The sequence below is a fragment of the Strigops habroptila genome, chromosome 12, assembly GCF_004027225.2.
Source record: "Strigops habroptila isolate Jane chromosome 12, bStrHab1.2.pri, whole genome shotgun sequence".
Lineage (NCBI taxonomy): Eukaryota > Metazoa > Chordata > Aves > Psittaciformes > Psittacidae > Strigops > Strigops habroptila.
In genome coordinates, this window is record NC_044288.2 from 7,151,692 (window position 1) to 7,172,196 (window position 20,505).

At 58.5% G+C, this 20,505-nt stretch overlaps 4 protein-coding genes across 7 annotated transcripts; 1 reads left to right on the forward strand and 3 right to left on the reverse strand.

The window, feature by feature from the left end:
• Positions 1–177: 177 nt before the first annotated feature.
• LCK (LCK proto-oncogene, Src family tyrosine kinase) lies at positions 178–7,114 on the reverse strand. The gene is made up of 13 exons (XM_030504519.1): positions 6,942–7,114; positions 4,169–4,275; positions 3,976–4,057; positions 3,801–3,891; positions 3,570–3,668; positions 3,357–3,460; positions 3,122–3,271; positions 2,590–2,742; positions 1,909–2,088; positions 1,644–1,720; positions 1,403–1,556; positions 809–940; positions 178–506 (listed from the first exon to the last, which is right to left on the reverse strand). The coding sequence occupies exons 2-13, from the start codon at positions 4,268–4,270 to the stop codon at positions 304–306; spliced, it is 1,527 nt and encodes a 508-aa protein (XP_030360379.1). The 5' UTR covers positions 4,271–4,275; positions 6,942–7,114; the 3' UTR covers positions 178–303.
• A 1,454-nt stretch (positions 7,115–8,568) lies between these two features.
• On the reverse strand, positions 8,569–10,185 carry FAM167B (family with sequence similarity 167 member B). Of its 2 annotated transcripts, none has more exons than XM_030504535.1 (2): positions 9,703–10,185; positions 8,569–9,159 (listed from the first exon to the last, which is right to left on the reverse strand). In XM_030504535.1, exons 1-2 carry the CDS (start codon positions 9,991–9,993, stop codon positions 8,896–8,898), a joined length of 555 nt encoding a protein of 184 aa, XP_030360395.1. In that variant the 5' UTR covers positions 9,994–10,185; the 3' UTR covers positions 8,569–8,895. The 2 variants fall into 2 exon arrangements, with proteins under 2 accessions (XP_030360395.1, XP_030360397.1); XM_030504537.1 differs by having other exon boundaries at positions 8,569–9,156; positions 9,703–10,131.
• A 92-nt stretch (positions 10,186–10,277) lies between these two features.
• On the forward strand, positions 10,278–15,956 carry LOC115615862 (myotubularin-related protein 9-like). Of its 3 annotated transcripts, XM_030504518.1 has the most exons (12): positions 10,278–10,414; positions 11,135–11,285; positions 11,805–12,033; positions 12,581–12,689; positions 12,951–13,076; positions 13,173–13,346; positions 13,439–13,656; positions 13,788–13,949; positions 14,031–14,172; positions 14,258–14,478; positions 14,624–14,775; positions 15,233–15,956. In XM_030504518.1, exons 3-12 carry the CDS (start codon positions 11,837–11,839, stop codon positions 15,394–15,396), a joined length of 1,665 nt encoding a protein of 554 aa, XP_030360378.1. In that variant the 5' UTR covers positions 10,278–10,414; positions 11,135–11,285; positions 11,805–11,836; the 3' UTR covers positions 15,397–15,956. The 3 variants fall into 3 exon arrangements, with proteins under 3 accessions (XP_030360378.1, XP_032776136.1, XP_030360377.1); XM_032920245.1 differs by lacking the exon at positions 10,278–10,414 and having other exon boundaries at positions 10,629–11,285; XM_030504517.1 differs by lacking the exons at positions 10,278–10,414; positions 11,135–11,285; positions 11,805–12,033 and having other exon boundaries at positions 12,341–12,689.
• On the reverse strand, positions 15,864–19,953 carry EIF3I (eukaryotic translation initiation factor 3 subunit I). Its single transcript, XM_030504528.1, has 11 exons — positions 19,830–19,953; positions 19,550–19,642; positions 19,329–19,416; positions 18,571–18,636; positions 18,253–18,402; positions 17,998–18,125; positions 17,561–17,671; positions 17,369–17,458; positions 16,963–17,036; positions 16,639–16,731; positions 15,864–16,305 (listed from the first exon to the last, which is right to left on the reverse strand). The coding sequence occupies exons 1-11, from the start codon at positions 19,914–19,916 to the stop codon at positions 16,224–16,226; spliced, it is 1,062 nt and encodes a 353-aa protein (XP_030360388.1). The 5' UTR covers positions 19,917–19,953; the 3' UTR covers positions 15,864–16,223.
• Between the last annotated feature and the right edge of the window lie 552 nt (positions 19,954–20,505).

Consider the following 20,505-nt stretch of genomic DNA (forward strand, 5'->3'; position numbering starts at 1 on the left):
GTGGGGCTGGAGGCCAGGTTTGCACCCAGCAAGTGCAAAGGGACAGTGTGGGGGGAACCCCATGGGCCCCACATCACACCCCCAAACCCCCCACACGCCAGCCCTCTGCTCTTTGGAGTCACTTGTCGGCTTGGCCCATCCATCGCCTTCTGAAGGGGTGAGATCTGCTCCAAAGACTTGAAGCGCTTCAGATCTTTACTGCTGAGGTCCAGGCGGCGCTGGCCAACACCCCAGGTGATGTGCATGGAGTCTGTGGGGACCTGGTGCATGGGGAGCAGCTCCGGGCACCCCAACACGTTGTCCTTACGGCTGCTGCTGGTACTGGCCCTCAGTGGCAGTGAAGAAGTCCTCCAGCACACTCTTCATGTACTCAAAGGTGGGACGTTCCTCGGGCTTCTCCTTCCAGCACTGCGTCATCAGTTCATACAGCTCCTGTGGGCAGTTGTCCGGCTGTGGCATGCGGTAACCACGCTCCAGGTTCTGTATCACCTCAGGATTGGTCATCCCTGCGAGGAAAGGCACATGACACTGAGTTTGGGTCACCTCGATGTTGCAGGTAGCACCCTACGCTTGCAAATCCCATGGGGAAGCTTCCTTCCCCCTCTACTGCCACTGAAACCCGCCGTGGCTGGCCACGTGCATCGGGAAGTGGTTGAAACCATCGCAGGCTGGCAGGGAAAGGAGCCAGATGGGGCGGCTGGGAGTGTGTGTGCGTGCAGGAGTGCAGGAACACTCTCCTGGGTGTGCGCTTGCGTTGGTGTGTGGGTGTGTGAGCCCTTCTGCTGCACAGCTGCTGGGAAATCCTGACCTGGATACGGGATCCGGCCATAGGTGACGATCTCCGTGAGCAGGATGCCAAAGGACCAGACATCCGACTTGATTGTGAACGTCCCGTAATTAATAGCCTCTGGCGCTGTCCACTTAATGGGGAATTTAGCCCCTGAAAAACAGCAGGAGGCAAGGAAATAAAACGTTATGGCTGAGCTGGAAACGTCCCTCTCTGTTTAACTGGATGTGACAACCCTGAGGCAGCCTCTGTGCCTGCTGTATGCCTGGGGACAAGCTGGGTTTGGTGGCAGCCAGCTCCCCTGGATCCCCACTGCTTGGCCAGCTACAGAGCCCCCAGGTGGGCCAGCAGCCCTGTTCCTGCAGTAGCCACCAGTCAGGGCTGTCACCCCACCAAAAGCAGGGTTAGGTGGGCATGCAGGGACTCCACAGCCCCACTCCGGCTGGAGGGAGAGAAATGGAGGGAGGAGAAGGGTCTCTGCACCCGCCTGCTCCCCTCTCCTGTGGCCACATGCAGTCCTGTAGCTCCCGGGGCATCTCAGGGACCCCAAAAAGAGGCCGGGGTGGGTGGGTAGGGGGTTTCCCTGTCCTGTAGCCCTGAGCTGTGTGGACAGACCTTCGCGAGCCGTGTACTCATTGTCCTCAATGAGCCGGGCCAGCCCAAAGTCGGCGATTTTGCAGCACAGGGTATCCGACACGAGGATGTTGGCGGCCCGCAGGTCACGGTGGATGTAGTTCTTGGCCTCAATGAAGGCCATGCCCTCGGCAATCTGCGGTGTGGAGTGATTGCAATTAATCACCACCAGCACGACAGAACCCTCTCCACCACCAGCCCCATGGCTCTGTCCCCACCTCACCTGTGCTGCCATGTCCAGCAGTTTGTTGATGCTGAGCTTGATGCCTTCTGAGGTTTTGAGGAAGTCCACAAGGCTGCCTGCAATGAAAGTGGTGGGTCTCAACAGCAAGCTCCCAGCCGGTGGGAGAGCCGTGATGCAAGGACAGAGGGGGGGAGGCGAGGGATGCCAAAAGCAGCTTGAGATCCATAAGCCAGCACCAACCACTGTATGGGAACAGCCAGAAGCCAAAAGACCACGGCTCTTCACAGCATCTGGGTGCTCTCACCCTTCTCCATGTACTCTGTGATGATGTAGATGGGCTCCTTTGTCACCACGGCGTAGAGCCTCACCAGCCGCGGGTGCTGCAGGTTCTTCATGAGGTTGGCCTCTGCCAGGAAGGCACTGGGTGACATGCTGCCCTGCTTCAGGTTTTTGATGGCCACCTTAGTGTGGCCATTGTAGAAGCCTGCAGAGAAATGGGGCAGAGGGTGATGGGGGAGAGGGACCCGTCACTGGGCACTACTGGGGGATGCATGGCAGGGAAGGAGGCAAGTGTGAGGGCTACTCTGATGATCTAGAGCATCCCAACCCAAAACTGCCCAAGCAAGAGATGTTGGAGGAGGCAAAGGTTGGTTGAAGGCAGGCGAAGGACCCTTGTGCCCTGTAGGGCTGTTGTAGTGGGACCAGAAGACTTCTGGTGATGATCACAGCTCCGTGCTTGCCACCTCCTGGACAATAATCTGTAACTGCATTTTAACCCACCAGGCAGATACTTTTACATGTGGCTTCCAAGCTCCAGGAGCAAAGGAAGCTGTTGGTTGCTAGGCTTTGAACAGGGAGGCTGGGGGAGCCGGGCAGCAATGCTGAAACCTGTCCTGTCCCAAACCATCCCGTTCCATCCTATCCCATCCCAGCCAGCACCCATGGGAGCAAAGGCAGGGAATCACCCCAGGTGTCACCAACTCACCCATCCAGACTTCTCCAAACTGCCCTGCTCCCAGCTTCTCCACCAGCTTCAGCGACTCCCGTGGCACCTCCCACTCATCCTGCCACCACGGCTTCTGCGGCCGCTGGGTCCGGCAGGGCTTGCCCAGGCGGGTGCACAGCCCATCAGAGCTGCCTGCGGCACAAGGCACAGGGCCCACGTCAGAGCAGGCCGAGGGCACAGAGTACCCAGCACAAGCTGCTGACAGCTAGGGCACAGGTAGCAGCATGTCCTGCTCATCCCATCCCATCCTGTCCTATTCTGTCCCATCCTGTCCCATCCCATCTCATCCCATTCCAGCTCGTCCCATCCTGTCCCGTTCCATCCCATCCATCCTATCTCATCCCAACTGGTCCTGTCCCAACCCAACCCATCCCATCCTATCCTAACCCAAATGGTCCCATCCCATTCCATCCTGTACCATCCTATCCTATCCCGTTCCATCCCATCCATCCCATCCCAGCCCATTCCATCTCCTGCCTGCAGGCAAGACCGGCCCCTGGATGGTACCTACGTGTGTAATACTCCACCAGCTCATGCAGGCTGCTGAAGGTGATGCGGGGGGAGATGTAGTACCCCTGCTTGTCCATGTTGCGGATCTTGTAGTGCTTCACCGTCTCGCCCTGGTTCTGGTCGAAGTCCCTCACCGACAGTGAGTAGGAGCCTGGGAAGACGGGGACCATGTGGGTCTGGGACCCCGACACTCCTCCTGTGCTTCCCTGTGGCAGGAGATGCCAGCAGGACGGTACCTTTGGAGGTCTCGCTCTCCCGGATGAGGAAGGAACCATGTGTGTTGCCCGAGGCCAGGAGCTGCCGCTCTGCATCCTTGCGGCTGATGTTTCTGAAGAACCACCTGAGGACGCACAGGGCAGGGTTAGGGCTGGGGAGGCTCAGGCTGCCTTTACCCACCCTGGCTCCTTCTCCCTCTGCCAGGATACAGCTCCTACTCAACCCCTACTCACGGCTCAGGCTCCAGGCTGTTCACCAGGGCCACGAAGTTGTAGGGGATCAAACCCTCCTGGCCGGTGGTGAGCGACTGAGCTTTCCACCATTCCCCACTCCTGCAAGGACACAGTGAGGTGAGACCCCCCCTGGCTGCTGGAATCTGCATGGACGCCCCCTGGCAGCACTGGGATGGGGAGCAGCGGGGTGATGCCAATGTGGGTGCTGGGGCACCGCTGGCAGTCACTCACTCTTCCAGGATGCGGAGCTTCTCACCCTTCCGCAGCCCCAGGTCCCCATCGTGCTTGGGCTCATAGTTGTACAAGGCCACCACCAGCTTATCTGGGAGGACATGCAGAGGGACAGAGTGGCAGTGGCCAACTGGGAGGGTATCCACAGCTGTCCCCTGCCATGGCTGGACCATACCTTGCAGTGGGGAGCACGGTGGAGACGTGGCCTCGTAGGACACCAGTGGGTCTTGCACCTCAGAGCCGTTGCGGATCAGCCTCTGCCAAGGGATGAGGAGCCCTGTGAGCTCTCACCTTCCTGGGGTTTGGCCACCTCTGGAGGTGTTTGGCCACCAGTATGGGGGGCGGGGGATCTGCTTGCTCCCTCCTACCTGGGGCTTGCTGTCGGTCTCGATGGGGTAGTTGCAGTGCTCGCAAATGTCAATGTTCTCAATCCAGTCCTCGTCATAGTCTGAGCTGCAGCAGCAGCCCATGGTGGCTGCAGGGGGTCAGAGGCGGTGAGGGAAGCCTTCAGGCCCCCCTCCCACTCCAGCACATCCCCATCCTCGCATCCATCCGTCTTCCCACATTGCATGGCCCGTCCCGCACACTCTGCAGGTCCTCAGCTGAACTGGAGGCATCCTCTGACTCCCCATATTTCCTCCTAATCATTTTGTTCTGGCTTTGTTAATTAAAAACACTGAAGGCAGTTAGTCCTCAGTTTGAGGCTCCCATTTCCCGCCACCACAAGCCTGCCAGCTCCTTCCCACCCTGCAGCCCTTGGACTGGGCCCTGTATTCTCCATCTAGCTAACAATCTAATCATGAGTATCCCATTAGCAATTAATACACGGTGTGTTTTACCAGACACCTCCCTGGCACCACCAGCAGCTCCTGGTGCAGAGGTAGGTGTGAGCACTCCCCCATCAACGAAGCATTGCCTCTGATTTCCTTCCCCACCCTGCAGGTTCCCCTCCTGCATTCACCCCATCACTGTGCTCCTGTTTCTCCTGCATCAGGGATGTCCTTTAAGTCTTCATCCTTGCTCAGGGGCCCCTCATCCTTGGCAGCTCACCCTGAAACATCAAGGTCCCCCCAACCTCAAGCCATGGTGATGCCAAGCTGGTGTCCCCGACACTGTGGTGTGAGGACCGGGGCAGCCTGGCAGTGATGCCATGAGCATGGTGTGTACTCTGCAAACCACCCATCAGCTCTTGCCTTCCCATGAAAGCCAAGCATGGCAGGGAGCCGAGAGCCATGGCAGTGCCTGAGGTGCAAATAGCAGCCCACGGCCCTGGAAATAAGCTCTTCCGCAGAATCTCCTTCGCCTACGCCACCAGGATTTATCTCCACCTGGACCTAGCCCCCAAACCCTCATTTCCACGCTCTGCCCAGCAGCTCTGGAGGCTTTTGGGGGGCCCCAGCATGGTTTCTGCAGGCGCTGGGTGCCAACGGCAGGTTGGGAGCCCCTCACCATGCCCCAAAACCAGCACTCGAAACCAGCAGCCACTTTGGAACTCTTATCTGGCAGCAGGTGGTGCAGGTGTGAGGGTCCCATCTGTGCCATGCCCTGCAGCGAGCTGGGTCCCCGGGAGATAATGGCAATGTTTTCTCCTTGGTTTCCTACCCAAAGGAGCCATTGCACAGCTGTTTCCACAAGCGCATGCTTAAACCCACCTCTTTCCAAAGTAGTGGGGGGCTTCGTTTGAGTGTGTGCCCCCATGGGTGGCTGGAGACACAGGGAAGAGCCTCATAGGGGGACCCCAAGTAGGGTGCAGGGTCCCCAGGGTGCCACCAGCCATGAGTGGCTATCAGTGATGGGTGATTTGGGAGAGGAGAGGGCAGATGAGCGAGTTCCCTCCCCATACCATGCAACACCGCTTTGGGGACTCAAAGGCTAAAAACCACCCTGATGCTTTCAGCTTCTGGTGATGCCTATTTGGGAACACACTTTGGCACCCAAGAAGAGAGGTTTGGACACATCACAGTTCCCTAATGCAGACAGGAGGAGAAGCCCCAGCTCTCCCAGACCTACCCACAGCCCTTCAAATGCCTTCACTGAAGGCAAGGAGTGCCAGGAGGTGTTTTTTCCTCTGCACCAGTCAGGGTGAGGAGGGAGGTGCTGCTATTATGCCTTTTTGTCTTACACACTCAAGCCACAGCAGAATTTCCACCCAGCAGCCATGTCACCTGCACGATGCGAGGGCCATGCTGGTGAAACACCGCGTTTGAAGTCGGGGTTTGGTGCCTGCATCTGGTGCAACCGAATTTCTCTGCAAGGGATGTGTAGGTGCCCCAGTCCCGTGCCTCGCCATGTCTGCATGTGTGCATGCCTGTGCACAGGTGCCTTTGCATGGCCGTGTTATGTGCCTGTCTCTGGAGCATGTCCAGACCCCTGGTTCATGCTGGAGGAGCTGCCCTCTGCCAGCCCTTCTACATAAACCTCTCCATCCAGGTCTGGTTGGCCTGTTCACAAGTGTGGGCAGGCGTGAGGAGGGCTGAAGGATGGGCTGACCTTGTCCCTGACACTCTTCAAGGCTCACCGTAGTGGCCCAGATGTCCCAAAGCTGGCTGTGACCCAGCTGGATGGTCAGCCCCACGCTGGCACAGACTCACAGAGACATGAAGAACCATGGCCCCAAAGCTGCCATTGCAGCAGGGAGGTGTTCACACTGAGAGAGCACCAAAACCAGGCGCATCTCAGTGTCTGACCCCCCAAACTGGGCAGCAGACCCCAATGTACTAGCACTAAATTGCTGCCAATCCCCACGCTGCTCTCACCCAGAGCCAGGTAGGTGGGAGCTTGGCCCTGGGGACACAACTCCATCTTTGCCCTGAAAATGAGGCCTTGGGGAGAGCCCTGTGATGGGGATGGAGCTCCCACCCCGGGCAGGTCTTCCAGGCAGGCAGAGAGCATCGTGACAGCGGCTTTCACTCCAACTGAGAGGCCATGTAAGAATGCGGATCACAGCCCGGCTCCCCCATCGCCTGCTTGGGCACCAACACTCTCACTCCCCCCGCAGCGATGAGCCCGAAACCCCATTTCCAACCCTCCAAGGGGTAACTTCAGAGAGCGCAATGGGACCCCCCACCGTCCACATGTACCCAGGTGTTCCCCAGCTCCCATCTGGACAGTGCCAACCCTGTCACCCCAGATCCCCGTTACCTGTTGGCAGTGAGGCAAGGACCAGCCGCTCTCAGACTCCCATGGCCCAGCAGCAAGACAAAGACTCTGTCCCCGCTCACATCCTCTCCATGCCCAGCAAGGAGCGAGGAGACCCTGCGGGGAGCAGAGACGAGCCCCCTGCTCACTCCTGCTCACTCCTGCTCAGTGCCTGCCCTAGCTTCCTGCCTCATGAGCAAACTCTAGAGAAGCTGGTTCGCAGCTTCAAGCACAACCGCAAGAGTTAGTGACAAACCCCTGTGGCTTCCTGCCATCCCCGGCATGCAGGGCTGCTGTTCTGGGTGTCCCTGATCAACAATCCTCAGGGAACGGGTGGGCAAAGGGATGGTGAGCCCCACAGTCGGTGGGAAGCAGGGTCCTGTGGCTGGGAGATGCCCTACGATGGACCAGAGATGGGCAGAGGATTGTCCCCTGCTGCCAGGGCAGTCCTGGCTACCCGAGCCCCTCTGGTCCCCTGCACTGCCCCCTCTGGTGCTCAGTATGGGCATGCTGGCACTGTGCACCCACCATGGCCCCGTCAGACCATAACATGGGTTGTGGGACTCATCCTGCACCCCGCAGTCCCCACTTTGGCCATCACAATGGGGTCACCCCAAACCAGGCACCCCAAGAGCTGTGGTGACAGGGGCTGAAGCTGAGGGGCCACGTGCCTCAGTCAGGCTGCCAGCCCCGTGTTTTTGGAGACAGCTTAGGGCAGAGCAACCACCACACTATTGTCTTGGCCTTTTTGATGAAGCATGAAGCCGCAGGTCCCTGCTGCCAGCTCTGCAGAGGCAGGGGCAGGAAGCTCAGCTGTGACCAGGGGCACGTGGGTGGCAGCTCCAGACGCAGCATCGACTTGGGCAGGGATGTTTCCCAGGGACAGCCACCATCCCCTTCCCATCCTGCTCAACAACCCCACCAGTGCCCCAAGCAAGGGGTGGTGGGGAGCACTGCATGGCCCTGCGGTGTGCCACAGCCTATTGGGGTGCATGTTGGGTTCTTCCTGTGTCCTACTGCTACCCTGGGAAGGAGAAGCAGCCCCCCCAAATTATCCCTGGGTCATCCCACAGCATCCCCGGGTCACCTCGCACCTTTCCTGGCACCACCTGCAAAAAGTGTTCTGTGGAAGCCACATTCACCGAGCAGCAACTTCTTTTGTGAAGGGTTTGGTGTTAATGAAGGAAGGGAAAAAGCCAAAACTAAACCCCTCCGGTGAGGGCGGTGTTGTCAGCCCCAGCTGCTGCTACCCTGCTCCCGCTGCAGGGCTGCTGTGGGATGGAGCAGGATGCGAGCATGGAGGCTGAACCCTGAGCACAGCCCCAGCACCTCCCAGCCTCAAGCCTCAAAACCAACCCTTCCATTCGCAGCCAGTTTGGGGACAAGCGTTTCCTGCAGCGGTGCAGCCCAAGCACCCACCTGTGGCCAGGAACACCTGGGAACAGGCTGGTCATGAGGTCCCCAGAGCAGAGACAGTGTCTCTCTGACAGGAACTGGTGAGAAGTTGCTACCCTGTGAGCCAGGGTTAGAGAAGGAATGATGGAAGCACATTCCCCCCCTGCTGCCCCCAGGTCCCCCATGTGTGGAGGTTGAGGCAGGTGCCCAGGTGCATGCAAAAAAGGGAAAAACATCAGCTCTCACCTTCTATTTCTCCTCAAAGGGCTGCTCCCTACATTTTCCACTGCGGTTGACCCCACCATCCTTAAGGACAGGGCAGTGGGTGCCCCAAAATACCCTGTGCCCAATGGGGATAGTGACATTTCCCATGCCACTGTGGCATGGCACTGTCCCCAGGGCAGAGCTGGCAGCACCAGGGCTCAGCACTGCCTGCTGCTCCACAGTCCCCAAGAGGTTTTAGGAGGGTTCTTGAGCCCTGCCAAATCTGGATGCACCCATGGGTGCCCCTGAGGCTCCCATCCAGGCTCAGTGCTGAGCAGTCCATGGAGTGCTGCCACTGTCAGCAGAGGGAGAACCGCCGGGAGTTGATGTTCATGCGGGTGACGCCGATGTGCTTAAGTGGCATGGAAAGCAGGAAGGCAGCCTTAGGTGGGATGTTGCAGAGCAGATCCGAGTCTTCCTCACAGCCTTCAAGGCCAAAGGTAGCATCGTCCAGCATCTCCTTGTGCTGGTGGCAGGCTTGCTCCACCTTCAGCTGGTGCAGCTGCGCCCGCAGGCGCATCAACTGCTGTGCCAGGCGCTGGTCCATTGCCTGCATCTCCTGCTGCATGGGGAGATGGGCATCAGGGCTGGAGTGGGACAATTATCTTGCCTAGGCAGCAGGGCTGGGGCTTGGCCAGCATTCAGCCAGGGTACAAACCCACTGGGGACCACGTGCAGAAGTGGCCCTGGGGTCAGCACAGGGTCTGTGCCGCAGCCACACCTCGTGGTCAGCTCATGTTTGTACACACATGGCCGTTGCCACCCCATGGAAACCACCACTGCTCTGCCACCACACCAATGAAGTCCACCGCACTGGCAGAGCAGGCAGGATGGGGGTGACAAGTGCAGGCCAGGACAGAGCCATGACCCCTGGAGCTGTGCTGGGAACACGGGCAGGGCCATACGAGCCCTGCAAAAACCCACGTCCACCGGCTGTGCTGGGCAGAGAAGCAAAGCACCATGTTGCAACTGAAAGTGCCTTGGCCGCAGCACATCCCGTTGCTGCTACATGAGGTGGGGCTGCAGGCACTCTCTGTGCCCCATGGCCCCATCCCTGCCTTGGGGTCAGCCCTTTGCCACCCCAGTCCCCCCAGCAGCAACTCACCAGCTCCATCCTAAGCCACTCCAGAACCGCTTCCATGGTGGCGAACCCACAGATGCCACCATCACGCTGGTCCTCGGGGTGCCCTATGCTCTGCTGTGCCTGCCTCGTACCCCCGGGGGTCTGAGTGCACCAGGGCTGGCGTCGCACTCGGGTTTCCCACTCCAGGTAGGAAGGTCTCCGCGTCTGGAGCTTCAGCTTGGCCGTCAGTGCCTTCACACTGTCCAGACTGTCTTCCTCCCAGGCAGGCTCCTCCTCACCCAGCTCCTTGAACTTGAGCTGCTCAAGGGGCATGGCGGCACCCACCACAGCCCCCCCCCCAGCACCCCAGGGTCACCTCTCCGCGCTCAAAGCCCCAGTCCAAGAGGAGCCTCTGCCCCACTGCACCCGCCGGGCAAAGGACACTTTGGCCACTGACACCCACAGCACTCACGTCCCGGCTATTTATTCACCTCCTGAACACTAAAGGTTGGGGACGCTGAGGACAATTCCAACGGGCGGGAATTTTCCTTATCTAGAGAAGTGCGAAGGAGGAGGGGTTTGGGTGTGTTTTGCTGCGGTTTTTTTCTCCATTTTTTCCCCTTTTTTACACGATTGTGCGCCCTGGGAGGAGACTCCCGGTTCTTCGGGAAAGCTGCCACCCTCCACCGGGACACCCAGGCGAGGGGCACCACGGGGGGAGATTTACCCGCAGAAGCAGCCGACGGGGACAGAGGTCAAAAAAAAGCCCGAGGACGGAAAAAGGAACCGCGGTGGGGGTGGGGGGGGTGTCCTGTGGCACGGGCGGGCGTTAAGGTGGAACCGGGTCAAGATGTGGCCGCAACTCTTCCCCCCCGCCCGGTGCCAGCGCGGCCCCGGGAGCCGCGGCCGGGGTGGTGGGTCTCGCCTGCGTCCCACCACTGGCAACCCCCCCCGGCACTACCCTAACCCGGTTCCCCACCGCTCCCGGCCCCTCCATCCTCCCTGCGTAGTCCCCAAATCCCCTGTGAGCTCCCGTGTCCCCTCGCGTGTCCCTTCCACGATCCCACGCCAGGAGCCCCGGACCCGAGGACCGTCCCTCCGACTCCCCGCCCCCGGCCTGGTCCCCGCTGTCACCGGCGGAGCCGCACCGAGGACCGGGCCACCTTAAACCTGACATCCGCCCTGCAACGAGCCTCCGTCCCGGCTGGGCTGTACGGCCATCGCCCGCTCCCCACTGCAACCCGACGTCCCCCACCTTGCACCTCGATCTTCCCCGCTTACACCCACCACTTCCCTATTGGCACTCCTGAGGTCCTCTGCTTGCACCCCAGGATCCCTGGTGCACCCACAGCCTCCCGTTTGCACCCTGCGGTTCTTGCTTGTGTCCGAAGGTCCCCTGCTCACACCAAAGGATCCCTGCTTGCACGCTAAGCCCCGCAGCTTATGCTGAGTAGTTCCCTGTTTGCACCTCCAGCTCCCCCTCAGGGCGCTGCTTGCACCCCAGGATCTGCGATGCACCCCACAGTTGCACCCTGAGATTCTTGCTTGTGCCCTTGGTCCTCTTCTTGCACTCCCAGATCTCCATTTGCACCTCCAGGTCCCTGCCTGCAGCAGAACCTGAGCAGGTAAGCACACGGGTGGCTGGAGCAGGCAGCGCTGCCAGCTGCTCATCCTCACCATCCTCGCCCAGGGCATGTGCAGCAGCTTCTGCTCCATCCTCAGGCCCGGGGGTGGCTGTGGGTGCAAACAAAGTCCGTGAGAGCCGGGGGTCTGGCAGCACCATCCAGCCCCAGTGTAGGCAGGGAGGGACCCAGAGCTGCTCCCTGTAAGGCAGCAGCCACCAAACATCCCACCCTGCTGCAGCACTGCGAGGAGGATACCTGGCTTGGGATCTGAGCACTGCTGGGAGCCCAGAGCGAGCTCAGCCTCCTCTGCCCTGTGCCTCAGTTTCCCCATCTGCAGTGACACCATTGCTGGGGGAGCAAATGTCACCCTCGTTGCAGCAAGGAAGTTCCATATGCTGTAGGTGACAATGTAAACACAAAGAGGGGGGTGAGGTTAAAGGGCCCTGCGTGGCGCAGAGGGAACAGGGTTTTTCCAGCCCTGGGCTGTGCCGATGCAGAGTTTCCCCTTTCTCCCTCCAGCCCTGTGGCAGCAGCTGGTGGCACGTCCCTCCATGGAGTTCTCGGAGCTGATCAAGACGGCAACCGTGGAGAACGTGTTGCTGTCGTGTGCGGGGCTGCCGGTGGTGAAGGGCACCCTGTGCATCACCAGCCACCACCTTCTCCTCTCCTCCTGCACTGGGGGGGACAGCCAGCCCAGCACTGTGGAGCTCTGGCTGCTCATCCGCAATGTGGATGCCGTGGAGAAGAGGTGGGTCTCCCCCATGGCTGGCACCATGGTCTCTTTTAGCAGTGTCGCAGTGTCACCCCTGTTTTAGCTGGAGGATGTTCTCTACTGCTCTCTCAGTGCCCATGGCTACCCATGACGCTGTCCACCAAGCCTCGTCCCTCCTCTTGCCCATGGCCCACTCTGGAGGATGCTTGTGGCATCAGGCATTGACCTACTCTTCTCCTCCCTGCCTCAGAGTGCAGAATTTAGGCTGGTACCAGTCCCCCTGGACTAATAGCTCCACAAGAGACACCAGGTTTGGTTTTTAATACCCTCTTGGCTCTGCTAATCCAATGCCTGGCTTCGTGTTAACCACCATGGCCCCCAACGGGCCCCAGCCAGGGCAGGGAGATGGTGGAAATCTCAGCTTCAGACAGGAGAGCCACCAGTGCTGGATGAGAGCCAGCGATTTGGCACCCACACAGCCTTCCTGCTCCATCCCTTGGAAGAGGGCGGCTCAGTGGTCTTGTGTGTCAGTCTGTGTGCATGCACCTACAACCAGCCCTCACCCTCCTCCTGCCTCCCCCAGGCCTGCTGGCTCCTCCGGCACCATCACGCTCCGGTGCAAAGACCTGAAGGTGCTTCAGCTGGAGATCCCGGGCATGGAAGAGTGTCTCAACATCGCCAGCTCCATCGAGGTGAGCTCTTCCTCACCATGCCAGGGTGCAAAGAGTTGGCAGAAGAAAGCAGGCACCTGCAGTGTTTGATCTCAGGCTATCATTAATGTGGGTAAACACTCAGCTCCCAGAGAGCCCTGGCATGGGTGCCCATGGAGTTGGTGGTGCCACAGATGTGGCCAGGAGCAGGGACCAGGTTTGGGGTTTGCAGAGCCCTGGGGATACAGCACGGATGTCCTCGCCCCCTGCCCATGACCTGCTTCACCTTTGCTCCCACTCCAGGCCCTCTCCTCAGTGGACTCCGTGATGATGATGTACCCGTTCTTCTACAGACCCCAGAGCCTGAAGCTTGAGGAAGGCTGGCACCTTTTCCCTCTCGAGCAGTACTTCCAGCAGATCGCCTCACAGGTGAGCCTGCAAGAGAGAGACCCAGCTGGGCTGGGGAGAGAAGCAACTCCCCCAACCCATGCTGGGCAACCCCACAATCCCATGTTCCCCCCCTAGACGAGCCGGTGGCGGCTGAGCAATGTGAACCGGGACTTCACCATCTGCCCCACGTACCCTCCGGCTGTCATCGTGCCAGCAGCAGTGGATGATGATGCCCTGCGGAAGGCTGCCCGGTTCCGGCAGGGAGGGCGCTTCCCTGTCCTCAGCTATTACCACCCCAAGAATGGCACCGTGAGCCCATCTCCCCATCCAGCCCCTCTTTCCCTATCCCACCACTGCCAGCAAAGGTGGCTGGAAGCCCCCAGCTTGGCTTGACCCCACAGGTGATGCTCCGCAGCAGCCAGCCACTGACAGGTCCCAACCGAAAGCGCTGCCATGAGGATGAGCTGCTGCTGGGGATGGTCCTGGACGAGGGGGAACAGGGTTTTATCATTGACACGAGGTCGGCACAGGCAGTGAAGCAAGCTCGAATGACTGGCGGGGGCACGGAACCCAAATCCTCCTACCCACAGTGGAAGCGGCTGCACCGGCCCCTGGAGAGGTGAGGAGCTGTGCTGAGGCCTGGCGCTGTTGTGACATGGGTGATCACACTGCCCTGCCAATGACATGGGGACTCCAGCCCCCCCGCAAGTGCCTCACCAAGCCCCTGACATCACTTTCCTCCCCTCACAGAGGCCGCCCGCTGCAGGAGAGCTTTATTAAGCTGGTGGAAGCCTGCAATGACACCTTGACCAACATGGACCGGTGGCTGAGCCGCCTGGAGAGCTGCCGCTGGCTGAGCCACGTCAAGGCAGCGCTGAGCACAGCCTACCTGGCTGCACAGTGCATGGACAGGTAATGGAGGGCTGTGGTCCCCACTTTCACCCTCCCAAAGCTCTCAGCGTGGCACAAACCTCAGCGTTGCGCTTCCTGCAGGGAAGAAGCCAGTGTGCTGGTGCATGGGGTGGAGGGAACAGACACGACGCTGCTAGTCACAGCGTTGGCCCAGGTGATCCTGGACTCATCCTGCCGCACGCTCACAGGCTTCCAGGGGCTGCTGGAGCGGGAGTGGATCCAGGTGAGAGCAGCAGTCCCGAGGGGGTTAAGGACCCCAGCACCCCCAAACTGTCTTTCACCCATTGCTCCCTGTCGGTGTCCCACAGGCCGGGCATCCCTTCCGCCTCCGCTGTGCCCGCTCTGCCTCCTCCCATGCTCGGCTGAAGCAGGAGGCACCGCTTTTCCTCCTCTTTCTCGACTGCGTGTGGCAGCTGAGCCACCAGTTCCCCTTCTCCCTGGAGTTCAGTGAGCGCCTCCTCCTCACCCTCTTTGACAATGCTTATGCCTCTGCCTATGGCATCTTCCTCTGCAACAACGAGAAGGAGAGGCAAGTAGGGGGGACAGCACTATCCCTTGGGAGCAATGGCACGGTCACCCCTGAGGCAAAGCAAAGCTCTCATGGTCAGAGCTGGGGTCACACGAGGACCCACAACCTCTTGCAGGGACTGAAGTGCATCCTGACTCTCCCATAGGTGCCTGTGTAAAGTGAAGGAGAGAACACACTCGCTCTGGGCCTGGCTGAACCAGCCTGGGGAGAAGAAGAAGTACCTGAACCCTCTCTACTCACCCAATGCCCTGGTCATCTGGCCCTCCGTGGAGCCGCAGAGCATCCAGCTCTGGCAGGGTGAGCTGGGTCCAGCTCTGAGCTGGGCTGCATGAGGGAAAGCTGCTCTGCTTTTCATAGAATCATACAGTCCCAGCCTGATTTGGGTTGGAAGGGACCTTAAAGCTCATCCAGTTCCAACCCCCTGCCATGGGCAGGGACACCTTCCACTAGAGCAGGTTGCTCCAAGCCCCTGTGTCCAACCTGGCCTTGAACACTGCCAGGGATGGGGCAGCCACAGCTTCTCTGGGCACCCTGTGCCAGCGCCTCAGCACCCTCACAGGGAAGCGCTTCTGCCTAAGAGCTCATCTCAATCTCCCCTCTGGCAGGTTAAAGCCAGTCCCCCTTGTTTTGTCCCTACAGGCCCTTGTCCAAAGCTCCTCTCCGGGTTTCTTGTAGCCCCTTTAGGCACTGGGAGCTGTTCTAAGGTCTCCTCGGAGCCTTCACAGCTGGAATAACCACAGCCCCTTCCTCCTAGGTTTATTCTTCCGATGGATCCGTTCATCCCAGCACCTGGACGAGGCCTGGGGGGAGATCCAGCGGTTAGCAGAGAGTCACAATCCCCCCGGGAAGGAGAGCACAGGGAATAGGCTGAGGGAAGCCCTCTCTGACCCCGCTGCCTGGACAGAGAATGAAAGATGAACAGCAGCAGGGACAATTCGGTCTCTATGGGTGGCTGGGCCAAGGTGAGCCAAACCCATAACACCCTCTCCACAAAGAGCTGCAGCTTGAGTGTTGCATCAGTTACTCCAAGCTTGGAGCCAGCCTGGGAAATCTGCCCTTGAACTCAGTTTTGAGGAAGGAAAGAGATACAAAGCACCCTCCAGACAGGCAGACACACACCAAGACGAGAGGGCTGGAAGGATGAGGATCTGCAACGCAAGCATGCTAGCGCAGGAAATAACTGCTCCATGAGGAAAGTTTGGCTCAGGGTCAGTGCAGCAAATAAACAAAGCACCAGAACTGGGTGCGTGTGTGTCATCTGGAAACCACCACCCGGCTGCAGCACTTCCAGCCTGTTCACACGTCAGTGCTAGACATGACCCTTGTCTCTGGATCCTCCCTGGGAAGAGTCCCTGTCTACCCAACGGTGGGGAGCCCAGCACACAACAGCTCAGGTTAATTTTATTCTAGACTGGGAAAAAAGCTCAAACCCCACAGAGGTGCTTTTTCTTGGGTTTATAAAAGATTTCTGTTTATTTCCTGATGATGTTTTTCTTCCTCTTCTGATATATAACTATGCCCAGTGTCCCCCAGGAGCCCACCTCCCCTCCTTGCCTTCACTCGACCTCCTGTCAAAGCCAGTCCTGCCCTTCCAAGCTGGTTGGGTTTCTAGTTCCCCACCTTCACACAGACCCTGAGTTGCTACTAACTGTGTCCTCTGGTGAGACCTTGCAACAGTTCAGTGCTGGAGCTGATGGACTGGATGATGGCTTGGAGGGAAGAGCAGTGGAGAGGAAAATCCTCCTTTAAGCTTCAAATTCAAACTCAAAGTACTGGGGATCGAAGTAATGGATGCGAACGTATCCATCCTCACCCCCACTGCTGTAACTGTACAAGAGGAGAGACAAGGTAAAGTCATTGATGCTGTCAAAGAGTACTGCCTCTAGGTTTAAACCAAACTGTGGTGAAATCTGTTCTCACAACCCCCCCTGAAATGAACAAAGGAGTCACAAGACAAAAAATAGGATCAGGGACACAACTAAAATGTGTGATAGGGAGTAAGTGACCCCCTGGCCAGCCGGGGGGAGGCAGCAAGGCTGGAATGGGAGCACCAAAGAAGGTGCGTGCTCTGTTCCCACCAGAGCTGCTGCGAGACCAACTGTGCCCTGATCACACAATGGGCTTGGCTTCACTGGGGCATGCTGCAAGACGCACACTCACCTCTTCCCATCGGGGTGAAACGCAACGCTGTTTATGGGACCAAAGTGACCCTTCACTCTGCCAAACTCTTCTTCAAAAGCCAAGTGGAAGAACCTGGGAGAAGGAAGATGATTTGAATTATTATATTATGTATTATCAGAAGTTGGGAGCTTGGTTAGCTCCAACTTCTGGAGCTAACCAGGAAAATTAGGGTTTCCTCAAAAAAGCTCTGCAAGTTTAATGACTTCTCTGACACTGGGAGCAGCAAGATGCTTTGGGAGCAGCACCCCTGGCCTGTCAGTGCTCCAAGTGAGGACTCGGCCCTGCCAGAGCAAAAGGACCAACCTCGCCTCGAATTTGCCAATCCTGGTGGAGGTTGTGGTCACATCCATGGCCTCCTGCCCACCACCAAGCACCACCTGCAAAGGACAGAAGCCACAACACTTCAGAGGCACTTACACCATGCACTCTGGGGCAGGCAGGGGAGGAGGGAGCCAAGCCTTGGGGAAGCCTCCACTAACCCACAAACTCAGAAGCGGCCCTGATCCCAGCGCTAGAGAAGTTCCCACCTCCCAGACATGCTTCTTTGAGGAGCAGAGGCTTCATTCCCTACACCAAACCACAGCAAAGTTCCCCAGACTCGTTCCCCAGTCGTGCTTTTTAGCTGGCCTAGTGACACTCGGTCTTCCAGCTACCCAGGACAAGGTGGGAGTCATAGTAAGCCCGTTACAATGAGTGAGCTCATTCTTACGTGGTCAAAAATGGGGGAAAGTGCAGCAGAGTTCACTGGTCGTTCCGTCCGGAATGTCTTAAGATGCTCAAGTGATGTGCAATCAAAGAGCTAGGAACAAAAAGGAGAGAGTTATTCCGAAGAGAGCTGGCAGCCTGCAGGTCTTGCAAGCTGATCTCAAGAATCCACCCTATTTCTGGAAGGAGGCCTCACCTTGGCTGTGTTGTCCTTGGAGGCAGTGATGAACATGGTCATGTCCCTGGAGGTCTGAATATCATTGATTTGCTTGGTGTGCTCCTTGATGTTTGAAAGCTGCTCCCCTGACTGAAAGGTAGAGGAAGCAGTTTTAGCAAGGCAAGTGAACACACACAACAACTTCCCTGTTAAAAACTGGTTAGGGGATGTTGCTGCCAACAATGGTTCAGATGTTGGCACATGAGCCTTGCTCAAGGGAGCCTTGTATTTGGAACTAGATGATATTTAAGGTCCTTTCCAACCCAAACCATTCTACGAATCTACAATATTTTAAGTATCCTTCCATAAGGCTGCTGCTTTGGGCCAAAAAGCCTGTATTCTGTCCCATGATCACCACAGGAACACTGAGATATCCTCCTCAAGGGAGGGAGGATGCTGCTCCTTATCAGACTGACCTTGGCACTGAACTGGTTCAGCTCGCCGCTCTCGTGTCCTGCGATGATGAACTCTCCCAGAGGGCCCCACACAGCACTAGTGATTTTAGAGTCACTGCAGGGGATTTTCATGTAAGGCTCGTTGTTCTCTGCAGCAAGGAAGGAAGGAAGGAAGGAAGGAAGGAGACAGACAGGCAGACAGACACAGTGGCACCGGCTCCAGCAATCAACGCTTCCCCTTATTCCCTCATCCAGGCGTTGGCCTGGATTCCTCACCGATCTGGCTGGGGTCCCGGAGATCAAAGAAGCTCACAAAACACTGATATCCCATCTGCTTGTCTGTGGAAAACATGATGATGTTTCCTCCAAAGTCAAAGCCACATGTCCTCACTGCAGAGCTGGTCTTCACCAGGGCGAGCTGCTTTCCTGGACACAGAGCAGAAACTATCACTTCACCGGGTATTTTACTGCAAGGCTAATGTAAAGGATCAGCTCATGTCATGCTGCCACCATGTCCTCCCAGCTTAGCAGACTTCACTGCAGGACAGAGCTGTGCCTCAAACACAGCTACATGGGAATGGGAGAGTCTCTTACCTGTTTCACAGTCCCAAAGCCGACAGCTGTTATCTGCAGAGCCAGTGAGCACGTGTCGTGTGTCCCCTGGGTCACCAGTTAGGGAATATCAGCGTGTTCTCAGCCAGTTCCAACCCCCTGCCACGGGCAGGGTCACTTTCCACTAGAGCAGGCTGCTCCAAGCCCCTGTGTCCAACCTGGCCTTGAACACTGCCAGGGATGGGGCAGCCACAGCTTCTCCATTCAACCCATTCCAGTGTTCCACCACCCTCACAGGGAAGAACTTCTGCCTCAGAGCTCATCTCAATCTGTCCTCTGGCAGGTTAAAGCCATTCCCCTTGGCCTGTCCCTACAGGCCCTCGTCCAAAGCCCCTCTTCAGGTTTCCTGTAGCCCCTTTAGGCACTGGAGCTGCTCTAAGGTCTCCCCTTAAGGAGCCTTCTCTTCTCCAGGCTGACCCAGCCCAGCTCTCTCAGCCTGGCTCCAGAGCAGAGCTGCTCCAGCCCTCTGAAACCACAAATTTCCTTTTGAAATGCTAAAGAAAAAGGCTCCAGCTCTTGTATTAACACAACCTTTGCAGGTTCCATCATGCACATGTTATTCCAAACAACCCTGAAAGAAAAATATCCAAAAGATGGAGTAAGGGAGACAGCAAAAGAGATAAACACAGAGTATCGCCCTTCTCTAAAAGGAAACAGTGCAGCAGTTGGGAGGAATCACCTCAACTGAATCATCATAAAGAAAAATACGGGACAAACTGGTTGCTGTGATCAAAGGATACAGTCTGCATCCACGCACCAGACAGCTCCTGTATGGCCATTGTATGTGCCAAGCCGCTCTCCATTCACTGAATACCACACGTTGACAATCTGAGGGAAGAAAACAACCCAGCACCCTCTTAACAAACGGATTAATTACCGGGACCGATGAAGAGCGGGTCAATTGTTGCCGAGGGGGCTGGTTTCCACTCGGGGGAGGGCAGGCAGGCCCCGCCGCACTCACGGGGTCCTTGGCCACGGTGAAGAGCAGGTCTCCCTCCCGGTTGTACTTGATCTGCGTGATGGAGCGCTCATGGCCCTGCAGCAGGATCGGTTTCTGGGGGGGGGGGGGGGTGGGGTGGGGTGGGGGGGGTGGGGAGAGAGACGCCATTAACGCCGCGGCGACGCGCGACCGACGCACCTGGGCCCGCAGGCCGCCACCTGCACCCCCTCCCGCGGCCCGGGGGCCCGGCCCGGCTCCACCCCGCCCGACCACCAGCCGCTGCCCCCAGCCCCGCTCTCACCATGGCGGCAGCGCGGCAGCTAGAGAGCGGCTGCGATCGCTTCCGGATCAGAGGGTGCGAGGGGCGGAAATACGTCGCCGTTACCATGGCGCCCCTGGGTGAACTGTTACCGGGGCTGAGGCGAGGCCGAGGCGGGGCTCGGGCCCGGGCCCGGGCCCGCGCCCGCGCCCGCGCCCGCGCCCGCGCCCGCGCCCGCGCCCGCGCCCGCGCCGAGCGGGTAACGAGGCGGGGGGGTGTTCCCTGGGAAGCGAAATGGCCGCGGGTGGAGCTTGGTGCGGGATTCCCTGAGCGGAGAATGTGGCCGCGGACTCGGCTGGCTCCGGGGCTTTCCTCCCGAGCCCTGTGAGGGGCTTCCCTGAGGGGCTGTGGCAGCGGCATGCGGCACTTCACGATGCGTCCAGTGCTGGCTCCTCAGTACAAGAGACAAGGAGATGATGGAGAGGGGCCAGCGAGGGCCATAAAAATAATCGGGGGTCTGGAGCATCTCTCTTATGAGGGGAGATTGCGGGAGCTGGGCCTGGTTAGTCTGGAGAGGAGCAGACCGAGAGGGGATCTCCTCAAGGCAGATTAGTTTCTCAAAGGTGGGTGCCAGGAGGATGGTGCCAGACTCTTCCCAGTGGTGCCCAGCAACAGGACGAGGAGCAGTGGCCACGAACTAAATAAGTTTCACCTCAGC